The 27,883-nt window shown below is 41.5% G+C and overlaps 1 protein-coding gene across 2 annotated transcripts; it reads right to left on the bottom strand.

Annotated features, from left to right (window-relative positions):
* Positions 108–27,883, bottom strand: TBC1D2B (TBC1 domain family member 2B). 2 transcript variants are annotated; one of them, XM_021407808.1, is made up of 13 exons: positions 27,515–27,883; positions 20,761–20,914; positions 17,494–17,659; positions 13,587–13,744; positions 12,476–12,702; positions 11,095–11,487; positions 9,710–9,820; positions 8,825–9,018; positions 7,676–8,170; positions 5,978–6,095; positions 5,105–5,290; positions 4,127–4,248; positions 108–1,256 (listed from the first exon to the last, which is right to left on the bottom strand). In XM_021407808.1, the coding sequence occupies exons 1-13, from the start codon at positions 27,833–27,835 to the stop codon at positions 1,061–1,063; spliced, it is 2,841 nt and encodes a 946-aa protein (XP_021263483.1). In that variant the 5' UTR covers positions 27,836–27,883; the 3' UTR covers positions 108–1,060. The 2 variants fall into 2 exon arrangements, with proteins under 2 accessions (XP_021263483.1, XP_021263484.1); XM_021407809.1 differs by lacking the exon at positions 27,515–27,883 and adding an exon at positions 26,948–27,415.

The raw sequence follows: 27,883 nt of genomic DNA, 5'->3' as shown, positions 1-27,883 counted from the left end.
TCTTAAATTTGTGTGCGTTTGCTACGGCCTTTAGGGCTCTCTGATTAACGCTTGTTTTTTGAATCCCATCTCTACCATGATTACAGATTAGTTACATATTCATGCAGAAAGAATGACTCTGTCCTGCTTTAAGACCTAAACTGAAAGAATGATTTAAATTCAAAACAATGAACCAAAATACTGATAAAGTACTAAAAGATAGTACTCCTGCAGCAAGCTCAGTTCTTCTTCCCTAATAGCTGGGTTTTGGTTGTGGCCTTGTTTTTTTGAGGGATAACAACCAGAAAAAAAAGCGAGTAGAAATCAAATTGACTGAACAGGATTTGCTCTGTTAAACCTTTTGTAATAACATCAATCTCCAGCAACACACCTGCTCAGAATAGCATAAATGATATTTGATATCACTGTTGCAGTATACATTGAACATTCAGTGACAAATAGGGACCTATCTTACACTTAAGTACTTGAAGTCTTCTGCTGGATGATCCATTTCACATCACTTCAGGAAAAGATAAAGGAATGTAGAAGTCCTTCTGGTGCTTCAAGCCATACTTTTCTAGCTGTGACCAAAAATGGGCTTTTTTTTCCGCCCAAGGACAAAACATTGAAAGTCATTTATTCAACCAACCTGAAACTGAAAAATGTCTTCTCACACTGAACTCGCGCTATAAAAAAAACCAGGATTACAATCAAACAAATGCAGAAGCTCGGCCATGAACGTAGTAAACACTGTGCAGACTTTTCTTAGTATTGTTTCACATACAAACAACTAAGAGTGTGCTGCAGGAAAACAATAGTCAACAGCTTCAGCAACTCAGCTATTTGACTACATGAAGAAAGACATTAAGTGCCCTACATACAATTCCACGAACATAAACGTAAACAAAAGTGTTTGGCCTCCATAAAACAACACGTTTCTGAAAGTGCCGGGGCTTGGAAATCTGTCCTGCATATTTCCGAAAGCAACTAGTTTACATTCTGGTTGATGGGATTAACAAAGAGTTCTGGATGTTAACTCACTTGGGTCGCGATCCCAAAGAAAAGTCTATGGTGAGTGGTTTCAACTATCCTCCTCATCATCACTAATAAGGTCTCTCTTTTCTACGCAGGTCTCTCGTTCACGCAGGAAATCCTCACGAATGGCTTCAAGTTCATTTAGTTCAAGACGCACTTTCTCCAGGTGATAGGTCCTCCGGTTCCTGATCTGACGTAATGGAAAAGGATTCAGGTCTCCAAAAGCGATACCAGTCAGTTTCCTGTAAGATTATGCAACATAAGAAGATAACCATCACATTTAGAATCTTTTAAAATCAACTTTGTACTTCATTTGTATCAGTACTGAGCATATAACTGCCACCTCTGGTTTCCTTCACACACAGATCTCAGATGTTACCAGTATTGAAAGAAAGTTCTGTAAAGCACTCAGCTTTAAAGTTACTTCAGGTGGTAAAGTGTTCTCAAACGCTCACCAGTTCTCAGAGCCACCTGCAAATTCTATGTAGTGCTATAGCAATTATAGTTCTTCACAATACTGCACAAAAGGTGTAAGCTTGGCTGATCGGAACTTCATTGTCTAGGCTGAATACATAGTACATCCTCTCACTCAGTTATACACTGCAAAGCTCATTCAATCCCAGGACAGTCAGCTCTCAAGTTATTCAGGGTAATGAAACAGTGAAGGAGACATAATAAAGCCCTGGACAGTACAGATAAAAACAAGGATAGCACAAAGCATGCCTAAGCCAAACTGTGATACATCTCAGGAATTTCTCTTGCTGCAGCAGAGATCTCTGAGTTACTGTCAGTGATGCCTCACATGAAAATGCACACCTCTGTGCACGTCACGCCACCTCATCCCACCATTCAGTCACAGCAAAACTACTGACTGATCTGCCTAACCAGTCCAGACAGAGTTAACCTGGTAATTACTGTTGATCTGCAAATAAACAAGTTCTCAATACTTAACTGAGGGGAAAAGGGGGAGCTGGAATTTCACTTACTCTAGTATTAGTTCTGCTGTTGGATAAACTAAGAAAATCTGGAGAGTTTAAGAGTAAGCTCTCCCTAGGTTTGTATTTCTCAGTAGGCAAGAACCATTCCTCACTATTTACGAACAGAATGTACTCAACAGCTTGTCTGCCTTCTCAGCAACATGCTAAGGAACAACCTGCAGCTGTAAAAAACCTAGGCAGATGCACAGCCTGTGATGTCCTATCACCGTCAGTATCATCACGCACATTTTTGTGCATACTCTTCTCCATTTCAGAGCTTAAACTTAGAAAATTATTTTGCATGGAGTTTCTAACTCATTGAGAACATTCATTAATTTTACATGTAGAAGTCTTTCTGAATTTTAGTTCTACCGTGCAATTTTTTGTCCATCTTGGTATCAGACAAGTCCAGATGCTTCCATACTGTTTGAACTCCAATGTTGTAAAACTTGTACAAGAAGTGGTAGAATAAGAAACCAGGTGGTTTGAGTCATGCCTTATTTTACAGTAAGATCATACCAATCAGTTCTGGCAGGCAACTTGACATCCCCTAGGTGGCACCACAGCACCACGCCATCATCTTACAGAATTTATGCATTTGCAGACCAGCTAGTGTATTTCTACTGTAAACACTTCTGATGCACTGAATTCTGTCCTTACCTGAACTGCCACCATCTGCCAGAGGTCAGAACAGGGAAGGAGAACTTAAACTTGGTAGTACCAAAATGAGATCTCTCAGAGCAACGTTAAAAATACTTTAAATAAGATATTTTAGCACCACATACTTTACACAGGAGAGAGAAATCATTAAGTGCTTTACACAATTGTAAGAGGAAAGGAAGCCAAAGCTGAAGCTCTGATTAACCATATAAACCTGGCTTCCTCCTTCTCCCACCTTTTCCAACTTAAGTTTCTCTCAGTGCTGCTGTAGTACACATTATAGGTTACATTCTTAAAATATTAGAGGTTAAAAAAAGTTTTACTTATTGCTTTCTTCTTTTTTTTTTAAAGAGTATGTGCTCCCTCCTCGCAAAACCAAGCACATACTTCTCTGTCATTTCCCGATTTGGAATCACGGCCAACATTTTGCTAGTCACAAATGGCTGAGGACAAGGACTGCTCAGCATTTTTCACACCGAACGGTGAATGCCAAAATACAAAGCACCATGCTACTTCTTGCAGGTGTTTCGGCAGAGGAAGCAGCTGTTCTTAATCCAGACTTTCACCATCTAAACCAGGTGGAGAACATGCTCCTTGCAACTGGTTTTAAGGATAGAACACAATTACTCATTTTCAATTTGCCTCCAGCAAATAGCCCCAGCAAACAGTAAATAACTCTTCGAATAGGAGCTCAAGCATAAGTCTAATTATGTATGTGTATGGAATTTATTACTGCAAAAACAAACAGCTCAGACTCCAATATATTATTTTGTACAGTATTCAGAATCAGTCTGTCCCAGTATCTATGCCAAATAGATTTTCAGACATTAAATCAGTGTATAACTTTTCAATCTTAATCTGCTGCTCTGCAGTCTTGAAACCAGGAACTGAAAATGTTTGACCCTAACTTACATGCACCTTAGATGGTATGCAAGGACTGAGACATAGCAGAGAATTTAATTTGTACTTCATCTCTGCTTCAAAGTACGTGCTTAAAATTAGCTGAAGTTACACGGCATTAGCCTACACATTAGCGCTGCTTAATTGATTTAATTCTCATGTTTTTAAATACTTGTACAAAGGACAGGTTTTCACTTGCTGTAAAACATTTTCTAACTTGAGTTGTGTCCATAGTGCAAGGTGAGACTTTTTGCCTATAGACGAACTTCTTTAATTTTTCTACCATGATACAACTGCTAAACAGTACTAACCTGGCAAAGTAAGCAACCATCCCCCCAAAAACTATTACCCATTCATCACTTCTAATTTTGCCTTCTCTCATTTTTGCAGCATGAAACAGCAATTCACACATTGTTTTAATAAGATGCTAGATCAACTACTCATTAGAAATCTTAGTCATTAGCTTTCTCTTCAGTTCTCTGTATCAAAATTAAGACTTAGATTAAAGAAATTACACAGCAAACCAGTTCCATGCCCCAGCACAAGCCTAATGGTGACACAGGTGTGTTACCCACCTAGCATCGACTACGGTACGTGTGAAATATCGAAGGTACTTGAAAATGGACATCGAGTCTTGCAATTTTAAGATTTCTTCTTCTTTACACTTAAAAAATGCCAGGGCAAATCTGAATATTACCTGATAAAAACAAAGAGAACATTGAGTGCATTCTATTATTTGAAACAACCCATTCTCACTGTTATTATAAACTCAAAAGGAAAGTGTTACTTCTCCTACAGCCTGCATTTGAACTAACTATTCATACTTGCCTGTCTCTCTTCCCTGCCACTCCATCCCTCATTTCCAAAAGCTGCCAAAAAACTTCTGGTGGTAGGCTGTAACCAATACAAGCTGTTCTGGACTTAAACCCAATATTGTATTTTGGGTTGACAGTATGCAAACTCTTCTAAGTTTTGATTTCCTAATTCACTTGTAGACCAAAGACTGCTGAATACACCAACAAAGTTACCTCAGAGCTAAAATTAAGTCTTGTCTATTATCTAACATTTGCCATTTTCCCAGCATGTTGGGGGACTGATGCTGGAAGAATTTGACACCAGTTTGTCAACCAAATTAGGAGTAAGGTGAAAAAGCATTACTTCATTCTAGAAAGACTTCATAAGTTTGGGACTTCATCAGTCTGTGCCTGGCTGCCTTCACAAAATGCCACAGTGCTTCAAACCCATTTGAACTGACCCCATAAAGCAATTAACACTACTGTCTATAGTTTTGCTCTTCAATGGTAAAAAATGGTAGGTAGGCAAAGGAAAACTTCGCATTTAGAATCCCTCTGTGTATCTCAAGTTGAACTTGAAAAACTTAGGAAAAAAAAGAAGCGTTTTGACTATTTATGCACATTTCCTCCCTTCTTCCTACCAGTGATTGTAACCGACAGGATTCCCATGAAACCATCATCCTCCACCCCCTGCTCTCAGTAGCAGGACAGTATCTTGTTACTTGATAGCAACTGAAAAACCCAGCTGGCTCAGCTCACCTTTGGTCCCTCATATAGGAATGAGTCCCATATTTTGAAAAGGATGTCGCTAACCACACTGTCCACAAATACCACGAGAAACCAGTTGAAAGTTATAAGAGTATAGTCAACTTTGTACTGTTCAAAATGAGCATGCAGACGTGGAAGTTTCTCGCTCATTAAATCCTTGAACACTCGCTGATCAACCTAAAAGAGTAGACAAATATGACGTGATTGACGTACATTGGTCAATGTAACATGTGATTCAACACAGGGCCAGTTATTCAGGAGCTCACCAGGAGCCGCAGGACCGTGAAGTTAACACTTCTAAGCTATTTCCACCCAACCCATACACTGCTGCCACAATGTACAATTCCCTTGCTGATGCAACTTATTGCTTCTTCATCCACCCCCCATCTCAGAGGATTCCTCACACACGTACGTTGTGTTCCTACCATAGGGCACCAGTGCTGCATTGGCGCACAGGCACAAGAGCAGAGAACAAGCCAGGGAGAGATGGAGGAAGGAGGAAGCAACACTTCAGAGTGCCAACTGGAAGCAGCACTACAGCATATGCTGCTCCCAGTACTGCAGAATGAATTCTCAGCCCCAAATCTCCAAGAGAGCCCACAACTCCCCCCTGGTTCTCAGGAAGGAAACAATCAGTTTAGTCAGTGGTGTGAAACTAACAATTAGAAGATGGGCTACAAACAGGAGCTCCAAACAAGCTACCATTCAGTCCCTTCACTTCTATACTTGCAGCTCTTGCCCTTGGTGCCTAGAACTCTCTTGTCCACTCATGGCATCTCCCCTAGAAGGCACACCAAACAGTTCTAGAACAGTTCCTGACTGGCAGCAGTTCAGAGTCAGCCTTTATTTTGGCAGAGCACATACCTGAGATCCCAGCAGTGTCTTAGTATAATAATCACGAGGCATAAAGACTTCCACTATTGTTACCAGACACCAAAAAGCATCCTCCTGTTCCAAGTACAGAAGGGCAATTGCTACCAATCTGAAAATAAAGTTTATTTGGAGAAAATCATAATGAACAACAGAAAATGCATTAAGAACAATTACAATGCAGCCTTTCAGTTCAGCAGACATAAATGAATTAACTGGATTTAATAAAGTGTGAGATGGAGCAAGGAGATGTCTTCTCAGCCAAGCCAAGTATTTTTATTCAGTTCTGTAACAAAACTGAATACTTTTTTCCAGGAACTAAGGCAAAGCAATTAGAAGTCTGCAAGTCCTAAACCTACTGCTCAGATCCCCAGGCTTTATTTCCTTACTGAAGAAGAGAACACAGATAGTTCCTGCATTTCACACACAAAATTGATTTAAAATTTAGAACAATAATTTGTAATAAGTTTACTTTACATTCACTATGCTAAATTTAAATAATATTTTCATCTTTAAGACTTAATTTTCCAAGACTAAACTTTTCTAATAATTTCCTAAAGTAGGAGAACAGAAGGATTGAAGAAAAGCAGCATCCTTGGTTTCCTGTTTCCAGTGAGAACTATGAAAGAGAAGAAAAATTCTATGGGAAGGGCTTTGTGTTATTGATAGTTGTTTGAATATGAAACATTACCTCAGATGTATTTTACCAAGTCAGTTTGTGTTATTGCTGCACGCGAGAGGAACTGCAATACGTACTGCTCCTGATGCAACACTGCTTACCAAGATCATCACACACTTCCAAGTCTTCAGAGAATGAAGTAAAAGCAAATTAAATATTTACTCCTCAACTTCTTTAAGTATGCCCAAGTGCTTAGTTATTTTTCTTAATTTCTCTTTTGTGAAACATCCATGAATTAAATAAGCAGAGGGAAAGCGCATCCGTTGTTTCACAGTGTGCATGAGTACTTTTGGGCAATATTATACAAAAAATAACAAAGCAGACAAACACAGAAATGACTTCAAAGCACCATGATGTAATTTGAAAATAGTTTCTTAAAAATTAAGTAAATAAATAAAAACGACGAAGTCTTAGGGAGAGCAGCTTTTTAAATACTTTTCATTGGGTCTGTAGTGTGTCTGAACCCTTCTTCAGTGCAAATTTCAAACACTGCCCTAGATAAAAAGCCTCTTACCCTATTCTGGAACAAATCAGTGCACAAGCTAACATCTACGGAGTTGTACCATGGGGACAACAACAGCATGTTAGTCTAACATGCCTGTTTCAAATAACACCCTCATTGCAGATTTTCAAGTACTGAAACTATTTCAGCAAACACCAACTGCAATGGCATTATGCTTGACATATTTCTTAGCCTTGTAATACCAGAATCATCCATAAAATGATTACTGCAACTTCAGTTGAAGACACCCTAGATTTAAGTAGCACATTTTCTATCCGTTAATACCAGTTCCAATTCTTTTGCCAAGCTGAGTTTACAAATGTTGTGATTTAAGTCTTCTTTTCATTGTTTAAAAAATTGTGGCAATTACTTACTAAAATACTGTAAATCAAGAGCATACAATCCACAAAGAAAACTGCTGTCCCAAAGCCTCTTGCTATGCATGAGATTTGAAATGCACGGTAAGCAGTACTTTCATCACACACTTGTAACTTCAGACTCACAAACTTACCTGTTGAGTCCTTGGCAATATCCTATATCAGGATTTCTCCATGAAAATGCCAGCAGCACATTCCGCAGCTTCTGGATCCCTTCGGATGTTGGAGAAGAATAATGTTTGTTGTTTGGCAAAGTTCTCAAGAGATCCAGCTCAATCTGTTTAGATGCGGGATTTTGTTTTTCTAGGGCACTTTGAAGCAAGGTTTGGAAGTACTCGGGAGCAGCGCTGTCCTTGAATTTTTTAACGTGAAGATTGACGCACCATTTCCACACCTTGGAACGATGTTCATGTGGAATTCCAGATCGAATAAGATTCTTCAGTTCTGCACAGCGCATCATCTCTCTATTCATTGTACTTGCAAGATAGTTTTCCCATTTTACCCCCGTGGAGATCTCTCGATTTTCACTGAGAGAAAGAGATCTCAGGTCCAAAGCTCGAGATTTTGCTACTAGTTTCTCTTCCTCATCATCCTCTGGGACCGTCTGGAAACCATATATATCATATTCACTGAAAGGGAGGGAAAGAAAACAAACACACACACAAAATGGCTCCTAAAGATGTGTTCAGCAGTCCCAGAACTCCCAAATTCCTGCCCCAGAGTTTCCTCTAATACCTCGCACACCACTCCCCTAAGTTTTAAAAAAGTTTTAATGAATGGCTATTATTTGAATATTTTTCTAAGGTATATCTTTTATTTAATATTTTAAAATCCAAACCTAAAAAAATTGTGTTCCCATATTGCAATATATAGCACTACATAGATTAAGTGATTTAAGAACAGGGTCAAGCCCAAGAGAGCTCATCCCTTCAGCAGCTATACAACAGCCAAGTCTAAACTTCATACCTTATCTCAAATTAAGAACAGAATTTATTTACGTGTCCAAAAGGATTTAATGATTAAGCTGTTACTTGTGATTGAAAATATGGTAAAAATCCCAAATCCTGCAAATACACCCCCACTTGTCTGTTCCCTAGTGTTAGAACCAGGCCCACTGGTCAAGATACCTACAACCATTTTCTGATGTACAATACGCGATCCATACAAGTGCAAGATGATCTAGCTGCCAACAACAGTGCTTCCTTTGTTACTACAAATGATAATGACATGGTCACAAAGTAATTTTCACTCCTGTTCATACACATTTCTTTTAGTAAAATTACCTGACCAGGTGTGGTTTGAAAAACGCTTGTTCTGGCTGTTCACTGGTTTCTGCTTTCAAGGCATCTTCTAGTAACTGTGTGATAACTTCACGAGCGGGGCTCTGCTCCTCAGAGCAAACAGGAGTTTTCACTTCTTGAAGCAAGATCAAGTATTTACTTTCTATCTGACAGAGTTTGGCTTCCAAGCTAGTATACTGCAGGGAACAACATGTAGTATTTAAGGCATGTCTTAGGAATTTAATTTGTACTACATATCTTTTAAAATCAGGTTCTTCTGTTTGTTTATATTGCTTAGAAACTTCTAAGTCAAGAACAGTCATCACTTCCCAAGAAACAGAAGCACATCCTACCAAACCTTAGCTACAGGTATCTTGCCTTAGCTATGGATGCGTGCATGCTTTCTTAGCCCTAAGCAGTGGAAAACTTTATCATTTACATGCAGCTTCTCTACACTCAAATTCCACTTTACCGAAACAGACTTCCAAAGTTGCATTCACCGTAACGTATTGATCCTTCATGCGCGGAAGGAGAAAGCTCTACCTGGTGACGTATCACCAAAACGAAACACGTCAAACACGATCACGTTCTTTCATACATATCCTGGTTCTGCCACATTTGAAGTTACTGCTACTGTTTTTAGAAATGCATGTGCTTGTATGCACAAATTATTAAAATGATGCACTTCTTAACGTTATTTTCAAGTCCACCGCATTTTTCACGAATCCATTCGGAAAGATGGGTCTGTAAAACTGTGACTGTCACTTTAACACATTTGAACTGTTTCACTTCTGTTACAAGGTTACGTTCTTTGCGTAGATTCACAACTGAATTTTAGAAAACTCCTTAAGACATCGCCAAAATGAGAACATGCTTTGTGAGTCTGACCTTTGCCTGCCATTCTCTCTCTCTTGCTTCTGCACTTCTTCGTAGAGCTGAAAGTTCCAAAATCTCCTTATTTAAAAATTTATTCTGGGTCTTATAACCCTGAAGACTGTCCTGTTGATAAAAGAAAGCAAACTGGATTTTTAATAAAGGTATCTTACGGGTAGCAAATGCCTGCCAGAGAAAGTAGACCTCAAAACAAAGACCAAGCAGCTCCTAATAGGTATACTAATAGCTACTAAAATTATTAGGTTCAAATCAAGTACTACTTTTAGTTTCCACACAAGTCAAACACACAAGCTAGATACGAGCATAGAGGTGTACAGGCCAGTGCCTTGCACAGTGACGTGCCCCCAGCAGAAGGCAGCTGGTGACTGCTTGCAGTCAGGCAGCAGGAGCAGCCCTGCCACGCTGCCCAACCGGGCAGGGAAACAGCAACATGCAAGCTCAACATGCCAGAGGGGTCCTGGGGCTGCACGCCAGCCAGAAGCACATGCAGTACCAGAAATAGGGGAAAACATCCGTTGGGTTTTGGTTTCCCTCACCAGTCCTCAGTAAAAGAACAAGTCTGATGTCTGCCTTCACACAGAAATGTAAAATGTGAGCAGTAAGAATTCCCCAGCTAATCCACGTGGCTCCCGGCTACAAATATTACCTATGGAACTTGTGGCTATGGGATAAGGGACCATCTCAACACCGTGCAGCATCTGCGAGCTCTGCTGCCTACTAATACCACTGATTTCTACAGTTCCCATTTTGTTTTTGAAAATTTCCCAGGCTCACATGCAGGAAGTAAGTCTTTTTATGTAATTCAAATGCCTCATCTTCCAAATGACTTGGAACTTTAATCTATCTGGAATAGAACATTTACCGAAAGACAAGTAAGCATATTAAAGCAAAATGAGTAACTTGAGTAACTCCATTAAGAACCTCTGATACATTCACTGAGGTCAGCTGGAGGAATAAAGTGCATGGGTAACATCATCAGCAGTATGGGTTCTTATGCTCTTCTCTTTTGTCCTTTGCTATACCACATGCTCTTTGTTTCCTCACTTTTGATCCTTTCTGATAGTTTTCCTCCATGCTAGTATTTTCCTCTTACCCTTACTTCTTTTCCTGCTCCTTTGATTCTCACATCACTCCTCCTCCACACCAATGATTAATTATCAAAGTATGAGACATTGCACTACAGCTGTACAGACCAGCTCAAAGCATAGAAGTTGCCAGACAACAGTTCAAAGCGTAGATTCCAAGCAGAGAAAGCCTCAGGTGATGAGCATCTTGGAGAAATGCTGAAGTGAACTCCCCAAACATACAGCAGACTAGCAAGTAGTTTTTACAGGCAGCAGAGATTTCCCTATCCATCAAGACAGAGACATTGCTCTTACTTTTAGTCTGTCCAGTTCCTGTAGTTCCTTATTAATACAAGTGGCCACAGGAGGATTTACTGATCCACTTGGGGAGGATGAATTGTCCTCACATTCGCTGAGTTGGCGAGACAGTTTCATGATCACTTCATCTTTAGCTTGAATAGTTTCCATCAACATACCCAGCTGCTCATTGAGTTCTCCAACTTTGCATTTCAGATTCTTTACTTCCTGCTGAAGACTATCCTTTTCCAAATTTAACTTTTCAAGCTGGTTGTTGAGACCCAAAATCTGGTCATCTTTTTGGTGCAACAGCTCTAATTTGTCTTTGGGAACCCCTTCACAAAGACGGCTTGCAAAGTATTTATCATACTGGGAAGATCGGACTGTTTGCTGCAGAAGGCGCACAAGTTCCTGAGAAAAAAAAAAACAACAAAAAAATGAATTGAAAAAAAGAACAGAAAGCTGCAGAATTCGTAACTCAGAAATTTAATACCAAGCAAAAGAAATTTTTGGAATGTTTAGGTTCTTGGTGTTTTTGTTTTTAACTATAGTACAGATATGGGAAACATAACTAAATGTTCTCTTCACCACAGATGCAGAGAAGATAGAAGGAAGAAGATACGAAGGAGGAAAAAAACCACATGCTACTTGGCGAAATAGACAGTCTTTGCAGGTTTTAGAAAAATCTTGCTACAAAACCAAGTAATTAACTGGTTTGCCACAAGGGAGAAAAAGGAGCCTCTGTGGTCTTTGCAAAAGACAGCACTGACATCTTGCAACTTTTTAATGTTTTGTTGCTTTCAGTTTTTTTGTTTTATTTTTTTAATGTATCCAGTATTTCCACTATTTCTGTCTTCCATTTCTTCATTAAAGTAAGAAGTACAAGTATCATTGTCCACGGGAAGACTCAGGTCCTGAATCATTACAACATTTATTTGCTTCCATGAACGACACTTGTTAATCCACAGGTATACACACATAAAAGCAGATGATTTTTAAGGCAGTTATGCTGATAACCCTGTTTGCATCCTTGCTGGCATGAAATCCTGTTAAGACTTCCAAAAAACTAAGAGTTTTCTGTGCACAAGATCTGACTATCTGCCAGGATCTTCACAGACACAGGGAAAACTCGCTTCAGAGAGTAAGAGACATAAATAAAACAAGTTAACCAACAGGGTACAAATGAAAGATTTGGCCAGAGATCTAATCTTCAATGTAAAATTCAGGATGTAAAACCTGGTCCCTGTTTAGGGCTTTCTGTAAACAAAGGCTCATTTAGCATCATTATTTTCTAACAACCAGCTAGCTCCTCATGTATTTAGACAGCCATAAAGGGTAAACTAACAATTACCAGCCAGATTCATTTGCATCTGAGCACTTTGACTGAAAGCTTAATTACCTTTTGGCTCAGAAGATCTTTCTTCAGCTTTTCCAGCTCTTCTTGCTGGCTCTGATACTTCAATTGTAGCTCAGAGACTAGTTTATTGCCGTTACCAGAATACCACTCCGTTGGAGAAGAGTCGCTGCTGTTCCGGTTTCTGCTTGATCCAATCATGTCTTTTAACGGGCGTCTCGTTTTTTGTGGAATGCGGCCAAAATCAAATGGGAAAGCTGAACTAGTCAGTCCTGCACAAAAGAATTCCTTCTAGTTCAGTTCACTTCATTAAAAGGCATTCCTGAGCATTCAAATTTCCTTTACAAATATGTTCATCGAAATTAGACTCTTCAACATTTAAGCAGCTCAACACGACAGTGTTCAACTGTTTTCTGAGTTGCTTCCTTCAGTAGGAAGGATATATAGCTCAAACTCTCCCAGTAAAAGGCACTCCCAACTGTACCAAAGTAAATTTAAATAATTATCTGCTTAGAAGTAATCACAGCACACTGTTCTTTAAGATTCATTCAATGTAGTTTCACCTCCATTTAAAGAGCCACACAAGAATTCTTAGAGAGAAATATGTTTTCTAACAGCTGAAATCAGCTGGACTGCCTTAAGAGCTGAAGTGCTCCTAAGGAGCTGTAAGTACACCCTCACAACATTATTCCAAACACTGGTGACACGTAAGAACTAGCTGCAATATACATAAGCTACCAGTGCATCCATGCCTCTTCTCCCCACTTCATCAGCAGGTCGATATCATAAACACATGTGTTAGAGTCTGAAAGCCATTCTACTTCAATGGGAGACAGAAATGAGTAACCAAAAGCCCCAACTTTTCCTTCCATCCTCCAATTCTGCACCCCAAGTGACAGAAGTAGAAAAGCTAACACGTTCAAGGAACCTGAAACAACAGGAAACAAGAGTTCTTGCATGTTCTGTTCTACCTGAATGGCTGGAGACTCCCAAATATGTCATATGAAAGTTATTTTTAAAATACTTCACAAAGCCCTGGATATGGTTTGTGAAGAAATGACAAGTTTTCACTTATTTTCTGGAGATACAGATATCACGATGCACTACATGAAAAGAAGGAAAGGCATGAGCTCCTCTTCCTTTCTCCCACGTCTACCTCTATTTCCTTCTGCCAGGTGCTTCCTCTTTTCTTCCAGGGCCATTGAGTCCTCCAAGTCTTTTGGGGTTGGATCCAGCAGCTCCCACTCTTCACTTGTATAAAATACGCTCTTGCGGTTTTCGTTATTTCCTTTTCTTAAAGAGGACATGGAATTTCTGTGAAAAACACAGCAGAAAAAGTGGCAAAGATTTCTCCACTCTGCATTCATTTCGTAAAGTGGTTTTTCAAGACAATCACTGCTGTTGAAATAATGCAAACGATAAATAAGCCCACAGACATAACCAAAACCAAATAAAGGCTCGAAGAAAATAAAGCATATCCTGTTAAACAACAGAAGAATTTTTTGACTGCAAGTTAGCATTTTGGAAAGGTCTTTTGAATCATCCTCTGTTCTACCCTCGTTATGGCAGGGAGAAAAAAAGATAAATTAAAGACTTAGAAGCAGCATCTCTTTCACTGATGGGTTATTTCAGCTCAAAACTTTAGGATAATGGCCAAGCATTAAACAGAACAGCATGCCATTAAAACGCATGTATGTTATTGTATCACATTCTGTATTAACACCAAACTCAGGATCATCCAAGGGACTTGCTGCAGCTGCTGATGACAGACTCCTTAGCAGTCTTTCCTTCCTGAGGTAGAACACAGCCAATTCATCTGCAAGAACATTTCAGACTCAACCTCTAAATTCCAAACAAGTAATTCTATAAAAAGAACAATTTCTTTGCAACCATCACACTGTCAGAAATGTTTAAGTCCACAATTACGTATGACCCACAGTACTAGCACAGCACAGTATCGTCAAGTCTTACGTCAATTAAGACGATTCCACATCAATCCACATGAACCAGCCTCGTGTTTTACAGAAAAAAAGCCAGAAAGAAATGACTGTGTATCAAATATAGAAATAGCAAACCTTAGAGACAGAAGCCCACAAAGATGCTTTCACTTTGCCAGCCCCATTCTCTCTTATTCTGCAAGCAGTAGGCAGAAAGTAAGCTGTACTACACCTCCGTGATCAGTTTGTGAACCAGTCCCATCTGTGATCAAGATGACAAATATCTTGCCAGGCTGAAAATGAACTCTAGGCTAATCATTATGTACTGCCCAATTCCTACAGTCTGCTTAACTGATTAACTACCAAGTACAAGTCAAAAAATAATTCTAAATGTTATTATTAAAACTATTTTAACAACAAATTTGACAAAGTGACAGAGATTAAGTCACACAACACCTTTAACTTTCATAGAATCATAGAATGGCTTGGGTTGAAAAGGACCTCAAAGATCATCGAGTTTCAACCCCCCTGCCAAGTGCAGGGTCGCCAACCACTAGACCAGGCTGCCCAGAGCCACATCCAGCCTGGCCTTGAATGCCTCCAGGGACGGGGCATCCACAGCCTCCTTGGGCAACCTGTTCCAGTGCCTCACCACCCTCTGTGTGAAAAACTTCCTCCTAATATCTAACCTACATCTCCCCTGTCTCAGCTTAAAAACATTCCCCCTTGTCCTATCACTATCCACCCTTGTAAACAGTCGTACCCCCCCCCCCCCCATTTATGCGCCCCCTTCAAGTATTGGAAGGCCACAATGAGGTCTCCCCGGAGCCTTCTCTTCTCTAAGCTAAACAAGCCCAGTTCCCTCAAGCTTTCTTCACAGGAGAGGTGCTCCAGCCCTCTGATCATCTTGGTGGCCTCCTCTGAACTCGTTCCAAGAGCTCTGTGTCTTCCTTGTACTGGAGGCCCCAGGCCTGGACGCAGTACTGCAGATGGAGTTTCTTTCAGCCTTCTTAGCAAAACAGACCACAGTTTCTGTTAGGGGCAAGGAGCCCCATTTTATTGTTTATAGTCAATAGATCAAGTTAGGTGATGATCAACGTATCACCCAGAGCACCATCAATTATAATCAGCTGGTATCTCCACAGCTATTCTCTGAAGAGTGGTTGTTTTCCTATAGTGCAAGTTCCCCGCTGTCTGTTCTGCTCTTAGTCAGCTTCTGTATGTAAAACTTTTCCAAACACCACCCTTCTTTAGAAGCTTGAAGATTCACAAGAAATAAGTCATATGACTCCTGGAAAACCTTCAAAAACTGCTGTAACACCCAGGAATAATCACAGCTGAAGTTGAATTTAGTAAAGCTCTGGCATAGAATCATTATTGCACCAAACTGGCACAGCTTCATTGCTTTCTATTAGATTGAAGTTAATTGAATTTAAAATAATAAAAAAACAACACGAAACAAAATGCATTTATGTTCCTGTGCACAGTATGACAAGTATAATCTAACTATTCAAAACTTGAACATACAATCTACTGATTCTGTATTTCCTAATGTTTGGTTGTAAGTTGTATTTTATGATTATAAAACTCGAGGTTATTATAGTTTAGTACCCTTTCAATTCTGTATTCCACACCAACAAGAGATGCAAGAAAGTGATAGTTTTATGATGAAAAAATGCAGTGCTGAATGTTTGTGTATGCCAATTAGTACTTGAAAAAAGATTTTTAAGAAGAAGAAAATAACATTTCAGCTTTAGGTACTCTAAGTATACATATAGCTTAACTCAAAGACACATTCTTCACCTTCTTCCAGTTATTAGTTTATTGCTGCTACTTAGGATGTAAATGCTATAGCAATAGCTTCTCAAGCAAACACATCATAAATGCGTTCAGGAGCAAAGGTAAGTCTGTCAGTAAGACAAGTCCCTACATGCCTCCTAGCAATGCAGAAAACTCACTCAAGTATCAGAGATGCCTCAATTCATTCTCTTAGATTGGGGTTAAAACTAATAACAATCAATAGCATACACACATCTTCTGAAGGGGACTGGACAAAAAAAAAATCCCCAAAACCACACAGTGTGAAAAAGCTGCAGCGTGGGACATTTTCTTACAGACTTATTCCCACAGATCTGCATGGACTCCAAACTGTTACGATCGCAGCCGTACAGAAAAAGGCCAACCCTTTGATGCTGTGCTACAACATCTGCTGGGCCACTGCCATGATGAGCAACTCCCTCCAAACAAAAGGGCTTCCCAACCCCACATCCACTGACAGCTTTTCTGCTGTGTTAAAGAGAAACAGCACAACACACCAACCAGGCAACACTGAAAAGCTTACCCTGACACTGCCCTTCTAGCTAGACTTCCTCAAAGAATATCTGCAATTCAGAAAAAACAAAATCAAGAAGAAAGTTTCAAAATACCAGACATACTCTTAAAATTATCCTATCTAGCAGAAATGGTTTCATGGAATTTTCCTTGTATTACGACCAATTTGAAGTTCTACCATGGCAAAGCATCTATGCAAACCCAAGCAGCCACAGAGGCCTATGAACTGAAACACTGAAGCAGGTCAGATAGTAACAGGTCATCTTCAGTAGAACTTAAATGGTGGTCTACACAGTCATTTAAAATTTAAAAAAAAAAAAAACAAAAAACACCACTTTATGATCTTTTAGACCTCCATGCTCAACAGGAAAGCTTTAAAAGGGCTTAACTTCACAACACTAATGAAAGCAAACAACGTTAATGGCAGCTTCAGAGGAACAAGGTCTAGTTACCAAAGCCACAGCTCTGCTTTATGAATTGCTCTGTAATACTACCATAATGTCCTTGGAGCAGAAGCTGAAGTCTCACCTATGTTTGCAAAGCAAAGTGTAAAAACAACCAAGGAAGCCACGGCAGGAGAGCAGAAAATCACCAGGACTGCATTCCTTAAAATAATTAATACTAAAGAGTGAACTCTTAAAGAGTGAGAAGGCAAAATGTGGCTTTGCTGTTGTTCAGAAGGAACCTACCACATTTACTCTCAGGAATTCAAACTACATTCATTTAAAATTGATAGGATTTCAGAAGGAAACTTTCTCTGCCAGCAACTATCATTCTACCACGTCACCAACTTACTTGAGTTCGGTGCTCCATTGTTTAAGTGAGAAATTGATGGCACTTGGTTGGACTGGTGCAGGCTGGGAAGCTGCTTGCTCCCCAACTAGGTCTGTAGGGGAAGTCTCCACAGCTAGAATATTTCTAGCTCTCTCTGCTGAAGCATTTTGGCTTAGGATACTTGTATCTATTAAAAAAAGAGAAAGAAAAAAAAAGAAAAAAAAAAGAAGACTTTCATTAAGTAGAAGAACAGCAAAAGTAATACACTACTGAATCTGCTAGTAACGTAGTCGGGTTTTCTCTTAAAAACTCTCATTTGAGAACTTGTTCTGTTTATTTATATTTTAAGAAAGAACAATAATGATCATATAATATGAGCATACTATCACTGGGGTGGGGGAGAAGAAATCCAAAACCACATCACATGTCTATAATATTTCTTTGCTGAAACAGTCAAAATGAATGTAATCTATCACTAGCATAATAAAACTGTTAAGACGAAATGAATACAACCTAACTCGGACAGGCAACTAACTTATTTGCTATCTCATTTGCTGGAGGCATTCAGGGCCAGGTTAGATGAGGTCCTGGGCAGCCTGGTCTAGTGCCTGACCTAGTGGGTGCAAACCAGCCCACAGCATAGGATTCAAACTGGATGATCTTCAAAGTGACTTCCAACCCAAGTCATTCTATAAGTCTAGTTCCTTTTCTTAAAAGCCATGTAACACAGTTAACTGAAGGAACTAGTCTTCAGTTGTCTTCAAAAAAAAATTTAAGCAGTCAGACACGTACAACTAGTTTAACATAAGCAGCAGGTTCTGCTCCACAGTCTGAGCTGGTGAAAAACAAAAGTACATTTGAAAAATATCAACTAAGTTCACCAACTATAGCATAGAAAGTCCGTAGAAATAGGAGTAGAGAAAAGTGACCCTGAAGGAATATGTCAGTAAAGGTGGCCCAGGATTTTAGGATGAAGTTCAACAGCTTAAATGGGTAAGAAATCTGGACAAAGTTCATATTTTAAGAATAACAACAGTTGAAAGATGAAAATTCAAGTCACAGCTAATCTTAATACTTTGATACCTGTGCTTTGAAAGTTTACTTAAGGTATAAAAGGACAAACTACTAACATTGCTGCAGGCTCTTCTGCTAAGAAAGACTACAGACTACATAATGAATCCAGTAATAGATAACAAAAAATAGACAAAACTATAGTAAGCAATTGTATTTTTGGACTGAAGACAGACTTCTTCCCATTTAAAATGTTAGAGATAACATCTGTACTGAAGCACAAGTAGAAGACACCAACTTCCATGCTCCAGTATAAGGTACTGGATTCAATGACTGAAGTCACTGAATGCACAGCAAGGTTTGTTGTTTTATTTAAGAAACAAACAAACAAACAAAAAAAAACAAGTCACACATTCATCAACTTGAAATCAGGCCCTTAAAGAGTTCCCAGACTCTACAGGACACCTTTGCAGTACCAGCTTAGAAAGAAAAAAGAATCATTCGGGGTTTTCCCACTCTCCCCAAAGGAATCCCGACGCTTCAAGAGCTCAGTTGATGATAAAGTCATTATTGTGATCTGTCCTCAAAAATGAGATGCTACAGATGCAGTCAGAAACCACACATAATGCAGCTTAACTGCTGGCTGTCCTTAATAGGGATGCGTCCTCTCAGCCCATGCATTCCCAGACATTCCCTCCCACGGATTTAATAAATTGGAAAACAACAACCACCCAACAAACAACAAACACACACCACAGTCCTATAACAAATTGTTTAGCTTGCTGATTCAGAAAAGCCCAACCAGCAACTTGGAGGAAAGAAAGACATTAGCTCAGTGACCCAAAGCGATGGGCCTTTTTCACTTGCTTTTGCTGGACCTGAAGCAAAGCAGGAATGTTGAGGAAAGTAGCAGAAGGAACAGATTTGGTGTCAAATGCATCTGATCCAACAGTCTGCTCCCAGAAGAGGGCACTCCTGTCTCTGCTACTCTGACTTCCAACCTCAGCTGCTAAACCTTGCTCCCTCCCCTCCCACCAGCTCTGCAAGTCACCTGACTGTATAGTAAACATATTCCATTCAGCAATCCAGCTGGAAACAGAACAGAACAAAATCCAGCCCTCCCTCCTGGCTAAGCTTTGTCTTGAATCAACTCAGCACAGTGTCAGACAAACACCACAAACAAGGCAAGAAAGCCTGACTAACTGCCTGGCAGAGTGAGAGGCTTTTGGTACGATGTGAAAGGCTCAAAAGAACAAAACCCTGTGGCCATTCCTGACAGCATATGTATATTTTTGCAGCATACGCTTTGACAAGCTGCTAATCAAATGGTCTGCCACCAGAAAGGTGAACTCAAACCATCCCACTCCACATTCCCAACTCTCCTGTGCTAATCCCAGCTCTCATCTGTCCCTGCAGTAAACCACTTCAGGAAGCTATGCTAGCCAAAAAGCCAACCCGGAGAAAAAGCTGTTCCCTGCTGGCTTCATTCTCTGCACAGGTGTAAGGAAGGGTGAGATGAGCAGTGGTGCTAGAACACAGGAGGGAGCTGGGCACCCCTTGGAGCAGTGTGCAGCTATTAGATCAGCACAGTTGAATGAAAGGCTGAGCTCCTCAGGCCAGCTGTGCTTGAGCAAGCAGTCACAAGCAACTGCTCCCAAATGAAAGCAGTAAACTGGGTTAGAGGACAATGCTGCTGCATGGGATCGGACATGGGAGAGCACAGAAGGGAGGGGATAAAAGCATCTTAACATTCTTTTAACAATGTGAGCAAACTGAAATCTATAAAATATAACATTTGTTGATGAAGAGTCTAAACCCCAAGGAGCTTTACTAATATGCTTAACTTGGCAAAGAACAGGATTTCTTAATGCAGTCTTATTTATTGGTAACAGAAATAAACAAGCAACCCATTTTTTGTAATGATCCGGGGATAAAACAATTCAGAAGTGTCTCAGCAGCAAAGCCAACACACAGAACAATTTGTATAGCACATTGCTACATTTTATGTGTTTGACACTACTGTAAAATCTGTTTTTAAAGAAATCAATGGGTTTCAAAGGAGAGAGGAAAAAAAAAAAATCACACATCAAATTACACTTACCTCAAGCAACTTCAGCAGCACCAACACATGCAAAGTTCAACTAGTTACTTAATAACAAGATGTAACAAAGAACTTCCTGAGACTGCCCCTTCATCTTTCCACCACGCTGTGCTTATTGCTCATGAGCAGAGACTGAAGAGAAAGACACATTATTTTCACTCCGATTTCCCACCTACCAGGATTGTCTTTGGCAACAAGACCTTTGGAAAAGTCACTGGGTGTAGGAGAAGTCCGACTGTCCCTCTTTGCTGCATCGAGGTTGTTACAATATTCCCACCTCTTCTGCTGCAGTTCCTGAAGCCAGTAGGTCATATCCTGACGAGTTGCAGCCTACAGCACAGAGAAGCAGGGCACGAATGAGGTCAGTCCATCTCTGCCATCTGAATTCGCTAATTCCAAGCACAATCAAGAAAGGAACAACCCAGATCTCTTTGCTGGTCTGCAAATTATGATTACCCCAATCAGGGACGATTTAAAGGAAATAATCACCAATTTACTCAACATACATTGTGCATGCACCCTGACTTCCATGCCAAATCCATTTTCCCTTAGAAGCGGTTGCAAGCACGTTGGTTTTTTTTTTTCCAGTTTTAGACTCAAGCATTAGAGAACACAGCAGCATCCTATATTTCACACACAAAGCCCTGTTCAGACACAACTACAATTCCACATCACAAAAAAAGCCCCATGCACAGAAGAATTCCTGTTTTCCTTACTTCATTTTCCTTGTTACCAGCAGAAACCAACAACATAAGAACGTGCTGTGATGCCATCTACTTCCATGGCTAATCCTACATACTGTGGTACTTGATGGTTCTGAGTTAACCATCTTCTACAGGGAGGGTGTATTAATAACATAAACGAACATTTAATCTACAAGCCTACATTCATTATAAAGACCAGACAGTAAGCATTCAATAAGTCAAACACCTTTAAGCTTCAGCCAGAATCACAGCTGCAAGAGTCATTTCAAAATATGTCAAATCATGGCCTACAGATACCAGTAAGAGACTAAAGGATGGCAAATGGCATTGCAGGTGCACCCCCAAGGGTTATTTTTATTACAAAATATACACTCAACAGCCAATCTAGAACAAACACTTGATACTGGTAACATGGCGTGTTGAGGAGTACAAAGTTAACAGTGTGAAAAGACACTCACCTGGGCCCTTAGGCCTGTAAGGGACATGGTTTAGTGGGGAAATACCGGTGGGAGGTGGGAGGTTGGACTGGTTCCAGCCTTGGTGAGTCCATGATCCTAAGCACACACAGTGCTTAGCTTTCCGCTAGTCTTTCTCCTAACTGCTCCCCAAGTGCCCGGTGGAATTATTAACAGAAAAACCCCCACCACCTGGGCAAACGACTCTATTTGCTTTTCAGACAAAACTTAATTTCTAGAAGCTCCCTATTCTGTTCATCACAACTGAAGAGGATGCCTACATAGGGCAGAGCTGCAGAAGAATGAAGACGTCATTTCCTTTGTACAGAAATACACTAAGTACTGCATGAAGCACACAAATGGCACAGATTCATCTTCACTGCTGATGTAAGAACACTTTTGGTCTAGTCAAATGGAAGATCCATTTACCATCGTATCTCAGCTCAGAGCAGCTAATTTCAAGTCAGAGCATTAGCAATACAGCAAACAAGAACCGATGCCTCCCCACGGCACTCTGGCTCAGCAATCTGCAACAACAGGTTTTAGCAGTCACAGAGACAGGTTTTATTTTATAATTCGGCCTTCTGTACCCATAGAAGCTTTAAGGTCCACACATCCTACGGCAAATGGCTCCAAAGCCCCACTCAAGCAAGCTGGTCAGAAAACCAAGACAGTAACTCCTGGAGCTGATGCTCCAGATCCTCTCAGCAGATCAAATGCACAAGACAACACAAATTATGGGAATCTAATCAAGTAAGCATACATAACATAAACCAAGCGGTGAAATAAACCAAACAGTGACATGTGAGGACACTGCATGTTCACCTTCCTCAGCTGGTATGACACACTTAAGCAACACACACCTACTCCGAAATGGAAGTTTCGTCTACTTAGTCTTGCCTGCTCACAGGCACCCAGGGGAAAAAGTATTTCCCTTAAAATAGAGAGGAAAGACTGGTTTAAATGTGTCTATGATGTGTGTCAGAAAGTGTCAGAGAATTTGTACACTGCAAAGCCAACCCACACAGCCACCACGGGCACCTCCGACACGGCCAGAGCAGCAGGACCTACAGACCCAGTCGCACTCCGCAAGGCGTACATGCTTCCCTTCCACCTCCAGCACCAAAGGGTTTCCTCTGGAGGTTTGCCCAGCAGCAAGTGTCCATTTCCAAGACATTTGCGAGCCTATACTTCCTTTAGGTGTGCACACAGGCCTTGCCAAGCTATGTTTCACTGTGCTTGAGCTCAAGAAAACCACTGCATCTTCAAAGAGCTTCCACTGACACAGGATGTAATACGTAGGTGGTTCTCTCTGCTACCACAACACAGCTAATGAGGCAATACAGCGTACACCTACAATTAACTTCTGCCCATGACGAGTTCAACTTAACGAGTCCCGTTAACATCCTGTACCGTTACCCTCTTGCTAATGCTGTTTAGTAAACAGTGAATTCATTTTATTGGAGCTGCTGCTCGCTGTAGTTTTTCAGCTCCCACTTGCACTCGTTCTCTGCAAGGCAGCAAATACATACCCTCAGCTTTTAAGTGATGGCACTGACACACAGGGGTCAGCAGTTACAGTCCCTCAGTGTAAAACAGGACTGCAGTGCACCCCGAGTCCCTCCTTCCCTATTTTAAGTCATTTTCTCTAGAATTCCTTACTACCCTGCTGTTGCAGCAGCCCACTTGTTATTTCACCTTCCTTCCTCCAAACGCTCGGCCTTCCTTTTCTTTTTACGGAGATTTCCATGCCCTTTGAGCACTTTTGGCTGAGTTTATACAGGTATCTTAATTATTTACTTTACAAGTTAAAGAATAATATGAGAACCTCTGTTAGGATGACCTTTTGTTTCAACAAAATTGTCTTTAAAGATCGCGTTGTTTGAAACTGACTGTATTTTTTTTTTTAAACATCACATGGAATGCAAGTTTCCTCTCTTCCCCTACTCCTAAACAAACTACAGGGAAATCTCCAAGCACTTAAAAACACTCACTTCACCTGTCAGAGGAGGGAACACTCCCACGCTTGCCCCGTTTTCATGGCTTCTCTGAGTATTTGGCTGCTTGTCACCATCAGAGACTGAACGTGCAACCAAGAGCCACTCCTGTCAGCTCTGGCAAGGAACCCTCAGTTGTACTCAAGTGGCTCTTCAACATGAGAGAGCCCCAGCTAGCCAACGACATTTTAAGGGAGGCATCTTTTGCAAAAAGAAAACCACCATAAATGGAATATTAGGAAGGATGCAGTTGCTCTACTTGCATTCTTCATTTCAATATTTCTTTTTGTTTAATTAATTAAGCGATTAGTGATTCTATGGTAGAATAAATGTAACCTCTGTACAACAGAACACATCTGTATCTGCAAGATGACATCCATTAATTTGGACAGAGAGACATTCTCACAACAGAGCAGATCCTGCAACAATGTAAAGAGAATTCATGTCTGAGAGATGCACAATCCACAGATTTATAAAACTGTCGTCTGAACTGGGGCCTGACAAGGGATTACCACTGCAAACTCCCAGGAAGCAGCAGCAGAATATAAGGTAACTAAAGAGAGACACGGTTTTGGCCGTTTTTCAACAGAAATGATGGAAAATGGTTATCATTTACTTAATACCCTCCCCTCCACATTCTATGAAGGATGCTGCAGGACTTGCCTTCTTCCAATGCATATATAGCATGAACAAAAAATTATTTGGAGGAAACAACTGCGCAGTACCATCCCCTACCTGGACTACACATGCCAGTTACGCACTTTGAGGAAGAGTCTGAAGAAATGCCAACAAGCAGGCATTCCATTTTGAGAAAACATTTGCCACAACCCTTTTCTGAATGTAGAAACGTTGAAAGGAGGATCACCACCAGAAAATGAGCATTTCTTACGACTTGCTAACCCTGCTGCGTGCAAACAGCAGGTGTTGAGCCAGATAAGTTCTCTGGAAGGCAGCCCAATTTTAGCTAAAGCACTGCAACCACTAATGAGCAAAGTTACGAGTCTGACCAGCTCTGGAAACAAATCACCTCTGTGACTGAGCAACTTCTAAGCCAGGACCTCATGAGGTTAGCTCCTAAACCAACACTACTGTAGCTCTTAACATCACAAAAGGTGCATGAGGACTCCATTATTAATCACTGCCACATCCTTAAAGATTACTGACAAACTGGCATTAAAGCTCCTAACTAGCTCTAGTTTCAATGAATTTCGTGGCCAGTACTTTCAAGGACCTGGGCTCCAAACTCTGCAGTGCCTGGAATATTGACTACTTGGCTACTAAGCCCCCAAAAGGTCACTGTTCTTTTTTCTTTAGGAAGTCTGTGTCATTCCCTCCAACTCAGCCCTCCCCACACAGGAGTTAACCATGTGAGCAGACACAGAGCATCACCACTGGTCAGCATTTCATTGCTTCAGGAGCAAGTGAACAGTGCCATTAGCCACAACAGACTCTACTTCAAAAATAAAGTTACCAACAACTTGCTTTAGTCGCTGCGAAGGCTGCAGTACAAGTTGTTTTTTTGTTTGTTTTTTTTTGTTGTTGTTTTTGTCAGAGGGCCATCAAACTGAGGAACAAACCACAAGTATATCACACTGCCCTCAGTTCCCACTAAATTACAAAGACTGAGCAATCCAGATGATGAAATCATTACATTAACAAAAAATGAGGCATTATGAAGAAATAATGCATTCCTGAACAGCACCATCACTGCAATCTGGAATTCCAGTTGCTTATTTCTTACTGCTCTTCTCAGCTGAGAAGAGTGAATGAGAAAGACCAGATCATGAGATCTGGAAATTCTGAACAGGCAGCAAATTGAGGAAAATAAGGCATGTGAGTTAGAGGGCGAAGGCAACATTTGATTTGATTTGCTTCCTCGTGCTCTGTGTGTAATGTTTTCTTCATAAATGAAACCACATTTGCTTTCAGCAGGGACTGAATCAGACAGTGGTTTGGTTTTCCTATCCTGAATTCATTCCTATTTCTACCTAATTTAGCTGCAACTTATTTTTATAGGCCCTTAAGATCTACCACATTGGGCAAAAGAAAATTAATTCCAGCCCCAAATTCTTAACCCCTGGTGAACCACACAGCTGCCAAAGGCCAGCTGGTCCCAAATATCCCCCGAGGTTTTCACTCATTCCTTATTTATTATGTAAGTGCTTATGATGTTATACCATTTTTAAAGGCAATCACTTGGCTACTTTAAGGCAAGCATCAAAACAATATAAAGGGTAGAAGATGCAGAATTACTTCTGTTCTGCATGTTACAGAACTGACCTTGGCTCTTCTCAGACCCCATAAGGGAAACACGAAGAGAGTTCCAACTCGTATCAGTTCTTTCCCGAAGAGTACAGCAAGAAACGATTAAGGAAAGGGAGGGCAGAGTAACATCACAGACTAAAAGGTACCATGAGAAACACTAAAAAGGAAACCTCCTGTTGCTTACACTTGTGCACGACAGCTGAGGCCGATCTGTGCCTCTGCCTGCACACCGCACCTGGAGCTGCTGCTGCAGCACTGTTTGACACACAAGCTACTCACTGCACTACGTGCTTTCTTGGAGACTTCCATAGCAAAATAAATAACATAAATCACTCAACAGTAGCTAAAGAACAAACCAACCAACCCCTACACCAGGTCTGCCTTTTTAACTTCAGCAAGACGAATGCTCAGAGTACTATGGTGGGTTCACAGAAAGAAACAAGAACTTTGATTACAGCTATAGGAAAAAAAAAGTCATTTTTATAAGTGATTACATGCAGAACTGCTGATTGCACTGCTTCTCTTTAACCAGATGATTGCCACATCAGTTTTCCAGTTGGATAACTTATTTACTCTTTAGCAAAGTATGTCAATGATTCCTAATTTTGGCAAACGCTTACATTTAATGCTTTGAAAAGAAACGTACGTAACCGCATTCTGCAGTATCAGCATTTATTATTGTTGTTCAAATCTCCGCTGTTAGATGAGCGTATCAGAAAGACCTCTTCCAGTCCCCAGAAGGAAGTTCTGCTGTTGGACTTTAATAGCATTACAGATACTTTATAATCACGTATTGGGGAACTTGCTGCAAAAGAGAGTTCATGTGAAAGCGCGTGCAGAGACTGCTCCTTGAGCAAAGCGTGCGCACCAGGAGCAATCAAAAGTAATGGATTCTCAGGAGACAATATTTCTGCTTATCAGGGGAACCATTTCCTTGCTTACTTTCTGTGCCCACGTGTGTCCCCAGCCAACAAGGAGAGGCGTCAGCCAGCCCCGGTGTTTAGTCTGCTGCCTGCGGGGATCCGCGTCCTCGCAGAGGCAGCACGATAACGGCCTCAGCTATCAGGAAACGATCTTCACTCCTCTTCCTTCCTCCCAAAGCAGCGAAGACGATGACCGCTGCCACGCATCACCTTTCCAAAACAAGCCCTGAACACGGAGCGGCGGCCCCAGGGCTCCGGCCCCACGTCCCGGCTGCACTCCTTGGGCTCGCTCTCCCGCAGAACCCGCCCGACCCAGCCAGCTCCCGGCACCAGAAGCACGGCCCTTCCCTCCAGAACAGCTCTTAGAAAAACTCTCGTTAAGGAAAAGCTGACACAAACGCTCGGGACCGCCTGGCACCGCGCTTCTACTCCACGTTCGCCAAGTATCGCTGCCGCTCCCGGAAACCAGCTGCCGAAAGGCAGCGCAGGAAACCCGTCCGGGGCCGGGAGGGGCGGGTCCGGCCGCCGCAGCCCCTCCGAGCGCCGCGAGGCCGAGCCGGGCAGGGCCGAGCCGGGCAGGGCCTACCTTGAGCACAGCCACAGCGCCGCCGGGACCGTGCACCTCGAAGGCGGCGGCCTCGTCCCCCGCGGCGGCGGCGGCCTCGGGCTGGTGGTAGCTGAAGCAGGCGGAGGCGATGTCGATGTGTCCGAGGGGCAGCGCCTCCTGCGGCCCCTTGAAGTAGTAGAGGTAGCAGCGGCGCGGGTCGAAGACGAACCAGCGGCTGCGGAAGCCGCGCAGAGGGCCCTTGCCCGACAGCTTCTGCAGGTAGCCGCAGAGCTTGGGGGCGCCGGGCCCGGCCTGCTCCCCCGCCGGGCCCTCGTCCCCCTCCGAGCCCGCCGCCGGCATCGCCTCTGCCCGCCGCCGCCACCGCCGCGCAGGGAGCGGCCGGGCCCG

Source organism: Numida meleagris, chromosome 9 (genome assembly GCF_002078875.1).
Source record: "Numida meleagris isolate 19003 breed g44 Domestic line chromosome 9, NumMel1.0, whole genome shotgun sequence".
Classification (NCBI taxonomy): domain Eukaryota; kingdom Metazoa; phylum Chordata; class Aves; order Galliformes; family Numididae; genus Numida; species Numida meleagris.
The sequence above is the reverse complement of the archived record's forward strand: the minus strand, read 5'-3'. Positions and strand labels throughout refer to the sequence as shown.